The sequence below is a fragment of the Balaenoptera musculus genome, chromosome 1 (genome assembly GCF_009873245.2).
Source record: "Balaenoptera musculus isolate JJ_BM4_2016_0621 chromosome 1, mBalMus1.pri.v3, whole genome shotgun sequence".
Classification (NCBI taxonomy): Eukaryota; Metazoa; Chordata; class Mammalia; order Artiodactyla; family Balaenopteridae; genus Balaenoptera; species Balaenoptera musculus.
The window spans coordinates 86,210,838-86,226,290 of NC_045785.1; the positions used below are offsets into that span (position 1 = coordinate 86,210,838).

General features: G+C 35.3%; 1 protein-coding gene across 1 annotated transcript in view; it reads right to left on the minus strand.

Moving 5' to 3' along the window:
• The window catches only part of DPYD (dihydropyrimidine dehydrogenase), a 794,060-nt gene that overhangs the window by 752,640 nt on the left and 25,967 nt on the right, over positions 1-15,453 (minus strand). The window contains 1 exon segment of the mRNA XM_036825276.1: positions 2,803-2,913. Within this exon segment, the coding sequence (XP_036681171.1) occupies positions 2,803-2,913 (111 nt within the window).

Below are 15,453 nucleotides of genomic sequence, written 5' to 3' on the forward strand. Positions count from 1 at the left end.
ATATCCCTAGCTGGTTGGCCTTCTCTTCACCTTTCAGAATCTTCTTATGTTTGTTTTACCTGTAAGGCTTGTTAGTTTAGATGAGTGATTATAAAACTCAAGTATGAAAACTTATCAATTAAAAAATAAATCATATCTTGTGGTGATACTTTTATTCAATTCTTCATGCACAAAGAGAATAATAATGAAAAGGAAAAAAAATGCATTCTTTAATGACACTGAGGATAACTTTCAACTCTAGCTCCATATTTCCCCTTGGGAATGTTATTTCACTGTTCTTTGTTAATCCAGTGTATCACATAGAGTTTTCAAAATGGTTTACATCCAGAGCAATATATCTGCTGTTATAAATTGAGATTATTTTAACATATATTTAAAGCTTTTATTTTTCCTCTAACACTTGCTCATTATAGAAAATTTGAAATATACAAAAGTGCTAAGAAAACAAATATTAATTACTATTAACATTTCATTCTTTTTTTCTTTGTGAATATGTATATAAGTGTGGTTGTGTAAAAGTGCATACAATCATTCTTAAATACAGTGCTGTTTCGTGCCTTGTTCATATAATATAGATTGTAAGTATTTTTTCAGATTATTAATTATTTCAAAAGTAATTTTAATGGTTGCACAATTTACCACTGAATAGATCTGCCCCAATTCACTTAACCATAACCCAATGGTTGGAATTCAGTAGGTTTTTTCCCCCACATTTTTCTCTACAAATAAATAATTTTGGGATGCTCTTCTTTCTATTTAATTATTTACCTACATTCCTAATTCTTTCCTTAGGATAGTTCACTAGGAGATGAATTACTGGGTGTAAGTGTTTGATAATTTAAAGGTATTATTATGGACTGAACTGTATGTATATCCCCTCAAATTAATTTATTGAAGTCCTAACCCCCAGTAACTCAGAATGTAACTGTATTTGGAGACATTTGGAGACAGCCTTTAAAAAGGTAATTAAAATGAGGTCATCAGAGTGGATCTTATCTGAGATATTGGTGTCATTGTAAGAGGAAATTTGGACAAGTACAGAGTGAAGACCATGTGAAGACACAAAGACAGCCAGCTGCAATCCAGAGAGAGGCCTCAGAATAAATTGTCCCTGCTGACACCTTGATCTCAGATTCCTAGCCTCCAGAGCACTGAGAAAATAAACTGTTCTTTAGGCCACCCAGTCTGTGGTACTTCGTTATGGCAGCCCTAGCAAACTAACACAGGTATTAACAAATATTGTCAAAGATATTGCCAAAGATACTGTCAAATTGCTTTTCTAGGAATTTGTGCCAATATATATTTAATGGAGAAAAACACTTCTCACTGTATCTTTGCCAGTTACAAAAAATATGATAATATTGGACTGGCCAAAAAGTTCATCCAAGTTTTGTGTTAACACCTTATGGAAAAACCCGAATGAACTTTTTGGCCAACCCAATATGCACCACTCAGTTTACAGGCTAACATTACGGAATGAAAATGCTAATTTTTATAAAATAACAACAATAACAATAATAATAATAGAGAAAGCCTCTCTTTCTAAATAAACAGTTTAATAATCTATAAAGGGGACCTTAGAGATTTATCTAATTTAATCTAATTTATCTGGATCACATTTAAAATGAGAGAGTTGGACTTGATAATCTTTAAAGGCATTCTAAGTCTGAAAATTACGTGATTCTTTTTTCAGTGTCCTTCAATTGTTCACATCATTATACAGGAACATGACTGATAGTTGATCTATTCCTTGATCTAATTTGGACCACATTAGTGTCCTTCCAGAGACCTCTACTAGAAATGTCATAGTAGAATGCAAAGCTCACAAAGCCGGAGCAAGGAAAACTGAATTTCAAATCTAGATCTGCTAGTAAGTGGCTGTGTTATCATCTCAAGTCATGTTGTTTCTCCGTATTTCTATTTCTCTTTTTTTACTCAAAAAACTTTGCTGGTTGGTCAGTGACAGAAAGATTAAAAATCAGATAAAAACAAATGCACATGAACACATACCCTCAATTCCTATCCTCAAAGAGTTTACATGTAGGAAAGAAGTGCATAAAAATAAATTAAAATCATTGTATTAAACAGAATATATACACAAGGTACCAAAAGAGCTAATGTTAAATAAGCTAATACTATTAATTAGCTCACTAGTTACTTTGAGAAAATTAATTTTGGGAAATCAGGTAAAAAGGAAATTGCTTTCCCAAATTTAAAGATTTATACCCCCTAAGACAGCATTTTAAAATTGCCTTCAAGGTTGTACTTAATCCTCATTTATGGCCTAACAATCCCAGCCCAGTAATCATTTCATGGGCCCAATTAAATAACATTCTAGCAATCAGTAATCTCAGATTTTTGCACCTGTACCTCACCTGGAACTATGAGATGTTCATATTGAATACCTAATGTTCAAATGTTCCCCCAAAGCATATTTTACAACAGTTTGTATATATTAGTATACCCCTGTTCAACTGAATTATATTTATAACTTTGAAACTCTTCTGTATCATTGTGTCATTACAAAATGATTTTAAGAGGTTTTTATAGATTTTTAAGAAAATAAATTTTGGCACCAAACTAAATTTATATGATTTTAAACTATTTCAACAGATTTTTTAAGCATCAAAGTTAAACACACTTTTGAGATTATTCAAATATAAAATATTTAAAATAAGAAAAAAAATCACAGCTGTACTTTACACATATTTAATTATGTTTCTAACTACATATAAAATCTGGTCTTACAGTGTGTAGAATGAGATAATTTTCAGCATAAACTCATGTATCAGTGGTACTTACAAAGCAGTTCTTATCAGGATTTCTTTTCCAATGTTTCTTGGCTAATTTCTTGGCCAAAGTGGAATGGAGAGTTGCATGAGATTGTGTTCGAGGATTTAAAGCCAGGATACTCTGAAGACAGTATAAACAAAGTATAAGCAAGTGTAAATATGTTGGCATTTTAAAAAATCAAATTTTATTTTAAGATTCCCCACACATACCCCAAAGACATATATTAAAAATGTTGTTTTTCCCTTCTACTATTGTAATTCCACAACAAACTTATCTAAAGTAATTATTTACTAGGTGATATCCCAGCTGACTTTATAAAAATATTTATTAATGATAATACAGAGTTCAAAAACATGTGAAATATAACAAATAATTCTTTAAGATAAATTTTATAATTAGTATTCTTACATGAGAAGGAAAAGAGAGGCACTTCATTCCAGATTTGATTTAAAGTAGTAATAATACTCTCTACTTTAAGTTTTTAGAGTTTTACCAATTGCTTTCAAACGTATTATTTAATTTAACTTACAAACAGCTACTATTATCCCCAAATCTTGGATGATCAAATAAATTCAGGGTGGTTAAGTAACCTGTTCGAGATCTCACAATTAATATGTGGAAGGGAATGAATCAGAACTCAGTTCTTCTGAGTGTTGGGCTTACATGTGAATTCACCCAAAGATGAAATCAATATATTTTACTGTGACTTTGTGAGGTATAAAGTAGAAGAGAAAACCTTTCTAACCACACATGTAAAGCAGCACCTGAGTAACTGAATAAAGAATTAATTCCAAATCCCTGTCTTAAGCAATGCTTTAAAACATAACCACTAGGAGTCTTCCAGAACAATCACATGAGGACCTCTGCAGATCAACTCCCCAGCAGAACAATATAACTGACAAAAATTAGTAAAACTGAGAATCCTTTGAAATCTCCAGAAATTGTCGTAAAGCCAAAGAGCAAATGAAGAAATATTTATTCAGGAAAAATCTAAAACTTGGTAAGAATGGCGAGGGTCTGTGGCATTTGAAGTGCAGTCTGCCCCCAGCCTCCATGTTCCCAGTTCAGCCTGACGGAAATTCTACCTCAGGTGAGTACAGCCAAGAACACAGAGCTCCCTCTGCCCCCAGCCTCTAGCTGAGGCTGTGGTGTCTCCCAGAGAGAGGCAGGACATGAACATTTCTCATCCCCTCTCCCTACTCTACCAGCTATGCAGCAACTAAATGCCAGAAAGTGCAGCTGAGAAGTCAGGAGCTCCTTTGCTTCACCCAGCCCCCACTCATAGAGCAGAGGCTCTACTTCAGGAGCAAACATACCAGTAACAATGGGGTCCTGATCACCATCATCTCAGCTCACTCATGGTTTAGAGTTAGCAAACCAAGAGAAGCAAACTGAGATCAGAGGTTACTGCCTATACCAGGACCCTGCTCATAAAAGCAGGAGTGTCACTCTGTGAGAAGCAGGCCACTGTAACCACCCCTAGATCTGGAGCTGTGGCTCAGAGATTTTTCCCAGAGAAAGAGGCAGGCCATAAGAACAGACGGCTCTCCCCAGAAGAAGTGACTGTATTTGAATTAATACATAGGAAGTTCAAGCCTAAGGGTAGTCTCAAAAACAATAAAGATTTTGATGCCAAACAATTAAGACAAAACTGGTAGCTTCATGAGAGCAATAAAGTAAATCATAAGGCAGACAGTTTACCAGAAAGAAATAGCTAACAGCTCCTGTAGGGCCACAAGAAGCCACAAAGACTCACCTGAAAACTACCCCTGCAAAGGGGCCCAAATTTAACTGAATCACACTGTGGAGCAATTTATATCCCAGGGCATTGTCAAAAACAGCAGAGCAATCAATAGAGACTAAGAGCTGGCTGTGATACCAACAGAGGTGGATAGTTTAACAAAAAAATCCAAAGAGAGGACACAGAGAGTCCCACTAAAACCACTGTCATCCCAGAGTTACTGGGCACACACCCACGACTTCACCCTACATGAGTGCTATCGGAGGTTCACACCTTGAGGGAAATAGACTTCCCTAAAGTAGTCCACCAAATCACTAAACAAATATGCAAACAACAACAAGTCCCCATCCCTGGGGTGGGGGAGAGGGAAATTAGTATCCTGAATTGCTATATTACCTGAAATGTTCAGCTTTTAATTAAAAAAAAATTATAAGACATTCAAAGAAGCAGGATTATGTGATCCATGCAAGAAAAAAAGCAGATAACAGAAATTGCCTTTCAGAGATTCCAGGTATAAGATTTAATAAAAACTTCAAAGCAGCCATTATAAGGAAGGTACAGTAACAACATCTCATCAAACAGAGAATATTCATACAGAGATAGAAATTATTTTAAAAATTCTGGAGATAATAAACTACAATAACTGAAATGAAAAATTTGCTAGAGGGGCTCAATAGTATATCTTAACTTGCAGAAGAAAGAATCAGCAAATTTTAAGAGAACTCAAGAGAGATTATGCAATCCAACAAACAAAGAGAAAAAATAATTTTTTTTTAAAATTAACAGAGCCTTAAAGATATGTGGTACACCACTAAGTACCCCAAAATATTGTAACAGGATATCAGAAGGAGAGGAAAGAAAGGAGAAAAAAATAAAAGGAGTAAAATGACTAAAATTTTGATTTAAAAAAAGACAGAAAAAACATTACAATATATATCCAATAAGCTCAAGAAATTTGAAGTAGGATAAACGCAAAAAGATCCACACATAGGCACATTGGTAAAAATGCTAAAAGTCAACACCAAAGAGAAAATCTTGAAAGCAGCAAGAGAAAAATACTCATATGTACAAGGGAACTCCAATAAGTTTAATGGTTGACTTCTCATCAGGAACAATAAATGTCTGAAAGTAGAAGGATAACATTTACAAGGTACTAAAAGAAAAAAATTGTCAACCAAGAATCCTATACTGAAGGCAGAAGAACAAAAAGGAAATAGATTTGAAGTATATTGTAAACCAACTAGACCTAATAGATATCTATAACCACACTCCACCCAACAACAGAATATACATTCTTCTCAAGTGTACACAATACATTCTCTATGACAGACCAGATGCTAGGCCATAAAACAAGCCTTAATACATTTTAAAGGATTAAGATCATACAAAGTAGTTCTCCAACCACAATGGAATCGAAACAGATATCAATAACAGAAAGAAATCTGGGAAATTCACAAACAGCTTACATGCACATAGTAAACATTGTGCTGAGAGGAGTCAGTTACAAAATAACACATATTGTATGATTCTGTTTATACACAACGTCCAAAATAGGCAAAGCTATAGAGACAGAAAGTAGACTGTGGGTGCCAGGGGCTGGGAGATTAGGGGCAAATGCAACATTACTGCTAAAGGGTATATGGTTTCTTTGGGGATGATGAAAATTGATTGTGGTGATAGCAGCACAGCTATGAATACACTAAAAGCCTTTGAATTCTACACTTTATACAGGTAAATTGTACAGTATGTGAATTATATCTCAATAACGCTGTTACCAAATAATAATAATAAACACATATTCTACATTCAGTGGATTTCACTGTATACTGCATTCATTCTAATAAACATCATTGGGATTTATTTTATTATTCCAGTATAAATGAAGATTACCTTTAGTAATTGCTATATATGATATACATGATATTTCTTCAATCTATCAATTTAGATGTCTGTGTTCTGGACAACAAACGAACAATAGAGCTATGAGTTTTAAACAGTGTATTCCTTATGATGAAATAATGCCAAAGCAATCTAGTAATAAGAGCCAACATTAGAAAACATAAGTGGGCTCCCCTGGCAGTGCAGTGGTTAAGAATCCACCTGCCAATGCAGGGGACACGGGTTCGAGCCCTGGTCCGGGAAGATCCCACATGCCGTGGAGCAACTAAGCCCGTGCGCCACAACTACTGAGTCTGTGCTCTGGAGCCCACGAGCCACCACTATTGAGCCCGCATGCCACAACTACTGAAGCCCGTGCGCCTAGAGCCCATGCTCCGCAACAAGAGAAGCCACCACAATGAGAAGCCCACTCACCGCAACTAGAGAAAGCCCACTAGCAGCAACGAAGACCCAATACAGCCAAAAATAAATAAATTTATTTAAAAAAAAGAAAGAAAACATAAGTAATCTCATTTTTATACAAAAAAAGTTGAAAACACTTTCTTATTATCAAATAGATGCAGTTTTCTTTTAGTTATTCAACCTGAACCATTACTAATCTCACACATTAATTCAAACTGATAAATAAAAAGATGACATTTTTTAAAGGTAGTTATTGTGGCCAACATTTAAAGGAAAAAAAAAACTGGGTAATATGCAAGAAAGATGGCTGTATTTCATTTAGTTTTTACTTCCACAATCCATATTGTGATAAATGATTATGTTTATCTATGTCGGCATAGTAAGGTAACTTTGAGAATAAATATTCTGAATGCAACTTATTGGCTGCTTATCACAGTAACTTTTCTTTTACACAGCATAAGTAGAAAGTATAACACAACATGAAATATTGGGTTAACCTTTTGCAAAAAGGCAGTGAGTTGAATTCAATGGATCTTGGCTAAAAATAAATTGGATTGTGGAGAATGGTTACCAAGGATTTGACTTAATAATATCCCAAATGAAAAGTGATATAAAATAAAAATGCAAGACATGAGTGGTTGAGAGCTGTTAAAAACAATTTTCCAAAGCAAGACTTTTTAAAACTAAAAGTCAATATCATCAATAACTAAGCAGCTGGCAGAATAATACAGGAGAGTTCTAAATTGTGTTCTTCCTAAGAAATGACCAAAGCCAGGTCCTAAAAGGGTCACAGGGTCCCCTCTCTGGATAAATTGAGCACTATAAGAGGCCCATTAACCCCTTCAGATATAAGGCATATTGCTTATAAAGGGAGATTTTCTCCCATGCAAAGAATTTGGCCTTTGGCTTTCCCATTTTCAGTAACACAATAAAAATGTACTGGTGATTCTAAAGACAAAAAACAGAATTTGAGAAAATTTCATTGTACTAATTGTATTTAGGTTAAGAAATGATAGAATATGATCCAGAGACAGATTTACACATGAGATCAAATCAGAGGCATGTGTTGTCACTGTGCTGTCTGTCAGTGCTATTCTGGGAAGCAGCTGGAACGCCACAACACACAAACTAGAATTGTGCATCTGAGGAGCATCCTTCTGTACTGCCACAGAGAACACAAAGAGGAGCCCGTATTGCCTACAATCACAGGCCCTCACTTCACAAATAAAAGCATTAAGTCTTAGCCCAAAAATACTGGAACTGAGTACTGAGAGCGTGAATTCCAATTGCAGAAAACCACTTGGCCAACATATTCTCTTTCTAAAAACACAGCTTTGTTTTATATCACAATATCGATTATTAAAACATAATGCACCATTAAGCTCCCTTCATCCTTTGCATTTTAAATTATAAGCAAATGTTTCCTCTTCAGTACTGGTCATTGCTTACTGACCCATTAACATAATACACATACACTGACATTTTTTATTTACAGGCTGAACTTAATGAATTAGATTTTGTCTTACTTAAATTATGCTTAAATTTTGTCTCTGATAACTTATCCTGAGTTCTCTATAACGGTCTCCTACTTTCCATTGCATCAGGTAAAAAATAAGTAAAATTTAAAACATGCTTTTCTCATTTTTTCATAATTCGATATAACTATCTTGATTTCAACAAAACATTGTATTGTGCTGCCATTCTTTTCCTCTAGAAATATTCTCAGCTAACAGAAAAACAGAAACAACTATTGCTTAATGCTTTTGCTAAGTATCTCTTGCTTCATCCAGGTAACAATCTAACAAATGTTCATCAATGGAGAACTGAACTTTTCAGTACTCATTTGCTTAACAGTCTCTTGCTTACAGGCCCCAATCTCAGCCAATTACCCTACCCTTTCCTACGTCTATCACTAGTCACAGTATAAGGCAAGTTTAAGTAAGTAACTTAGGAATTTAAAAAGGTGTCTTTGGTTCTTGGATAAGCTCAGAACTCCAGCTGGGTTGGGAGCTGAAGAGGAGAGAATGCAGCCTCCATTTTGCACCTTGCACCCACACTTGAGATATAAATAACCTTGAAGTCTGAAAACCTTGGAAAACCATGGTAATCAGTCCCGGTCAAGAAATCTAATTATTCTTAATGCACTTTCATTCTTTGTCCAGGCTCAGATTTCTTTTCCTTTAGGTTGGACTACCTTTCCAAATAACTTATCTTCCATATTTTTCATTTTACTAGCTCTATGCAAAGAACATTTTTTCCTTTATGCACAATGACTAACTCACTGCAGTTAATACACAATTGATGAAGGATGGAGTCTCTAACAGTCCTAAATTTTACAACTTTCATTGTATTAAATATTTACTAAGCAATATGCATAGTGTTTCAGATTAAATTTGGGCTTAGATTTTAGCTCTACTATTTTTGCTGGTTACTTAAACTCTCAGTCCCTCTACTTCTTCAACTGTAAAATGGTCATTAGTAATAGTACCTACCCCATAGGGTTGTTTTGAGGATTAAATAAAATGACATATAAAACTTAGAATGGTGCATGCAGAAAGTGCTTAATACATGTTATCAATTAGTATATGATGGGACTAGATTTTAGACTCCACTCAACCCATTTATATTCATATTCTTGTATTGTTAATTTTGAATACATATGTATATATGAATCATACAGGAATATAGAAACAGATGAAGGCAACAGGTGAAAAGATAACTATAAATGAGACTGTAAGTAGAGATGTATCCCAGGTGAAACCAAATCACTGGTCTCTGAACTTATCTTTGCCCTAAGCCTGCAATTTCAAAGGCACATTGCCTGAAAATGCAACATGCTCTTCACAAATTAAAATGGAAGGGTCATGAAATTCAATTACAGATTTTTAAAATCCAGTACATGTATATAGCAATGTAGATATCATTTTATAATACATACAACTCTATATAACTCATGGACCTTTGGTTGCAACATGTTTAGGTGAACTCACATTACATTTCCTTCCCAAGAAAGACAGGGCAAGTCAAAAGTGATGAATTTATAAAACATCAAAAAACTCATCAACTGGAAGTGAATGAACCCCTTCCAGAATGCTAGTCACTCTGGGAATTCCATGCCTGGGAAATTTGATCTATTTCTACTGAACCAATAGTGAACACAAATAAAATAGTTTATGTATCTTAAAACATTACATTCATCATGTCACTCTCCTATTCAACAAGCAAAGGTCTGACACGTGAAGCTGCTGTCTGCCTTTGCAGGGTCCAGTATGCACTCTCCTTCACTTACAGAATACACACCACACATTAGGCACCTAAGTGCTCCCTAATTGAAAAACGTCTTTTAATGTCTTTCAGAAAAGATTAAGAATTCAAACACAGGATCCATAACTTATACATCTGATATTAATCTCCTAATTCTTAATACAGAACAGAGCATACCAAAGGTGGTGACTGATTCTGACTTAGACACTGTATTAGTCAGGTTGGATTGCTATAAAAGACTCTCACAGACATTTCTTTCTCACAGTTCCGAGAAGGCCCTGTCTCTAAATACTATCACATTGAGAGTTAGGACTTCAACACATAAAATTTAAGGGGGACACAAACATTCAGTCCGTAACAGCCATGTAAAGGATTCTACTATCTGTGGAACTATGCAAATGCTGTTAATCCTGGGCATTAACTTAAAAGATATTTTTCTCTTAAGATTGCAGTGGTACTACATTGAGTCTACACTTTTATTTTATCAAGAAGGAACTTCAGATTAAACTAAAGAGATATTACATGGTATAGCTTAAATTTTAATAAATAAAAACAATATTGACAAAGAAATTAATACTAGCCATTAATTATATATCTTCCTTTATTCCTTTAAACATTTGAATAGCATATATACCTAGTTATGTACTGTTTATATATTTTCATCACAGGAATTGAAAACAAAGTGTCACATGAAAACCCTTAAAAAGTGGTATCAAAAATATAAAAAGGGCTTCCCTGGTGGCGCAGTGGTTGAGAATCTGCCTGCCAATGCAGGGGACACAGGTTCGAGCCCTGGTCTGGGAGGATCCCACATGCCACGGAGCACCTAGGCCCGTGAGCCACAATTACTGAGCTTGTGCATCTGGAGCCTGTGCTCTGCAACAAGAGAGGCCGCGATAATGAGAGGCCCGCGCACCGCGATGAAGAGTGGCCCCCACTTGCTGCAACTAGAGAAAGCCCTCCCACAGAAACGAAGACCCAACACAGCCATAAATAAATAAATAAATAAATAAATAAATAAATAAACCCAAAGTTTAAAAAAATAAAAAAGATGAGAACCTGTACTATACCCATTTTATTTAAAACTTTCACTACTTTATAAACTATTTTCTATTTAATATATTATTGCAAAGTATCCCTGCATTATATATTTAAATAAAAACCAATATTTGGAAAAGGCATAACTATAAAAATTCATGCTAAAATAGTATCTTACATTAGCAAGAGTTGTATATATATATATGAATGTATACACAGAATCTCAAGATAAAATTATGCACAAAGAGAATTAAAGAGAATTATTACATTACCAAAAGATATTCACCAGTTCACTGATAATTAAGAAAATTCATATTCTAGAATTTATACTTTTTTATATTCAAGAAGAATTAGTAACTTTATCTCAAAACTTGCTTTACAGAAATTTTTTGGCCTCAAAAATCAGCCTTTGAGAGTCTTTTTAAGTAATATGAAAACTATTACAATTTACCTTTAATCTATTAACTTTTGTGTATAAGATACACTGTTTCTCAAAAGAGCTGTGTTTACAAGACAAAGGGTCATTTTAGTTCAAGAGAGGCTAAGTGTATGCCAGCATGCTAAAAATAAAGCAATACTGGAGAGCCAATGGAAAAGCTAGAAAACAAGATTTAAGGGGAAAGAAGAGAGTTTGGCTGAGTTTAGACTTTTTTTTTTTTAATTAACTAAATTGAGCAAGTAGCATGATTTTCAGGTTCACAAAATCGTAATAAATCAAGGATTGACTAGTTGCCCTTCATTTATATGGTTAACAGCTAAAAGGAAACATATATGGGCTAGCCAGTGATTTATAACAGAAATAAAAACTAAAATTATTTTTAAGTGATCTATTAATTTCTTGATTTTATTAACATGAAGAATTATCATGAGATACATTTTCTTTTTGCCACCAGGAAGAGATCCACACCTGTGCAGAGACTAACCTACTTTCTTCCTTTTTTCCGCCCCACCATCCCCTAGTCTATCCCCACAACTGTGCTTGCTTAACAAAAACTAAGGCAAAACCATTGAACCAGCCCCAGCCAGAAAGCGCCAAGACAGTCAACCGCCCTGAACCGGTTCCAGCCCAACCACGAGGGCAGCGCCTGTGCAGACGAGACCCAAAGTGTCCACAAGTTGCCTTTGCCTCATTACCATGCTAAGATCTCCGTCCAAAGAGGGGGCTTGCACTTTGCGAGACACAGTTTGTGCTGCGTGCAAAGAAGCCCAAAGGACTACTCATGCTCTGGTTGTTTCTGGAAATTGCCGCCCCTTTCCCAAATTCTGATGGCATACTCACCTGTTAGCCCTTAAAAGTTTCTCGCCTCCCTCCCTGAGGGAGAAGTGTTCAGTAGAACACGGAGCTTTCCCTTCCTCATTCCTTAATCAATAAATAAAGTTTCCTGCTCTGCTGTGCCGAACCTGCTCCCCTTCAGTTGGTGCAAGCAGCACCAGGCAAGGAAAGGACCCAGCTGGGATCCACCCGATCCAGGAGGGGGTCAGTAAGAATTTGAGAAGGATAAGTGTGAGGCAACGATGTGGTGAGTTTGGGAGTTGAACTATTTAAAATCAAGAAAATGCAACTTTTGAAAACTTTTTTTTTTAATTATGCTATAAGCTTTAGTTTACTTCTCAACTCTCCATGACTTTTATGCCATATTCAATACTGTTGATTTGCTCTTCTATCCAGAAATACATCGTCTTTGGTTTCTCTGGTGTCAGAGTTTTAAGGCCTCTCTTTCTATTCACTGCCTTTACTTTTGTGACTTCCATTGCCCTCTTGACCACAATAAAGGGTCCTTGGACCTCTTCTGCATGCCCCTTTATTGATGATTTCTTTTCTGCAACTGAGTCTTATATCTATATTCCAAACCCTGAGATCTCTCTCTGTCTTGATCTACAGTTATCTACTTCACTGAATGCCAAATAACCCACTTGCATGTTCCATCATTATCTCAATTTCTTCACATCAAAAAACAATGTATTGTCTTTTTCACCCAACTTTTTAACTCCACTTGACTTCTGTCAATAATACCACCACTTCTCCAGTAAATTGAACTTCACATGCGGTCAATCTATAACTACTATTTCTTTTGTTCCTTAAACCCACACAATGCCAATGTTATTTACATTTGGCCCATCCTCTGTATTTCCTATTTCTACAAACTATTGCAGATCCTATTACAGTATACTTGGATCATGATATAATAATACTCTCCCAATTAAACTATTCACCTCAATTCTGTACTTTCTCTCTTTCCTATATAACAGACATCCTACACACATATAAATGCACGTGCACACACACATATACACACCACAAAGCTTAAATGTCTCCCCATTACATACATAATGCCAATAAAGCTATCACCTTGCTATTCAATCTGGTACCACCTACCACTCCAACGTACTTCCACTCTCACCTATTTGTTGTTTATTGAGTCTATGTACAATCCTACATCCACACCTCTGCTCACATCACTTCCTGTCTAGGATGCAGCCACTTTATGTTAGTTTAAATGCTAACTTTCCTTTAAGAACTAAGAACTATTTCCTCCAAAAATTAAGAAGAACTGTCCCTGCCTCTATTTAGATCACATCCATGAACTTCTAGATAACTATTGCCACTGTCATTGGACACATCAGATAGGATATTAAGTAATTATTAATATATATGCCCTCTCATCAAACTGTTCAGTAAAACCCTCAAAAGCAATGATATAGTTTATATATCCTCCTGTCCTCAAAACCAAGCATAATTTTTCATTAGTAAAATTATGCAAAAAATTGTTAATAAGAAAAGTTCTTTAGCAAAACAGTCATAAAAAGCAGCAAAAAACTTCCACTGGAGAACGAACTTTAATGATGGCAAAACAAACAGAATTTTGTTTTCTTCTTAGTGTTCATTCTATTGCAGAGGACAAAGAACACCATTCAGTATCTGTCAGCACTTACAAAGATTTTTAAGCCATATAATCATTAACTACTCCAAAATGGGAGGTCAGTGTTTTCCTACTTTCACTGGAAGGTTTAATCGTGCAACTCACTTGCTGAAGCAGCAGGGAAACACTTTGAACTGAACCTTGCAATCTGTGGTAATATAACACCAGCAACAAGTTCTGACAAGAAAACAAATGAATTACTTGTCATCCACTTTGAACATGTTCTAGGGTCAAAATTTTGGATTTTATTACACAACACAGACATCTCCAACATATGATAGATGTGGTCCCTATGACAAAAGAAGATGCAGACCACTGGACGAAGTAGACACAAAAAAATAAAAATAAAGTGGTCTAAGTATGTTCATAGAGCAATGCATGGTGCTAAGTCAGCCCAGAAGGTGAGTCTAGGAAAGGCTAGATTTGAAGTGTATTTCTGAAGTGCTTCCCTTGTAATCTTTAAAATAAAAAGGAGATCCTTTTAAAAGAATGACTTCTTGTTTATAACAACAAAAACCTGGAAAATACCTGGCAAGAAGAGAAAAGTTAAATTACGGTCTGTCTACAGTTGAGTAATATACATACTTATAAATCGTGTTTAAAAAAATACTTACTGATGTGGAGAAAAAATTATGAAAAGTTTTTAAAAGGAGGAAAAATCAAATTTATATATGAAATAAGATCAGTTCCATGAGAAAGATATAATTTTGTGTATTAAATAACTATTTTAATTAATATAAAATTCATGGATATAATTACTATCTAAGCCCCTTCTCTTAAGTGATATCTTGTATTCTTAATGACCTTTGTTTGAGTGCCTAAGAGAATGATCTCCATTTATTATAAAAAGTAGTATACGGGGCTTCCCTGGTGGCGCAGTGGTTGAGAATCTGCCTGCCAATGCAGGGGACACGGGTTCGAGCCCTGGTCTGGGAAGATCCCACGTGCCGCGGAGCAACTGGGCCCGTGAGCCACAATTACTGAGCCTGCGCGTCTGGAGCCTGTGCTCCGCAACAAGAGAGGCCGCGATGGTGAGAGGCCCGCGCACCGCGATGAAGAGTGGTCCCCACTTGCCGCAACTGGAGAAAGCCCTCGCACAGAAACGAAGACCCAACACAGTCATAAATAAATAAATAAATAAATAAAAGAACGTGAATTTCTTAAAAAAAAAAAAAAAAAAGTAGTATTAGCTAATGGAAAATCTGCAGTATGAAGTCAGATAAAGATATCTCAATTCTTTAACAAACATAATCTAACAATTCCAACTAGGGGCATAAATATCTCACTTTAAATACTTTTGATTTAAACCTAAATTAAGATATGAAGAAATGAAGCCTCTTTTACTACTCTTCAGTTGTAATTAAATACTACTTGACCTAAACTGGTTTCCTTTCA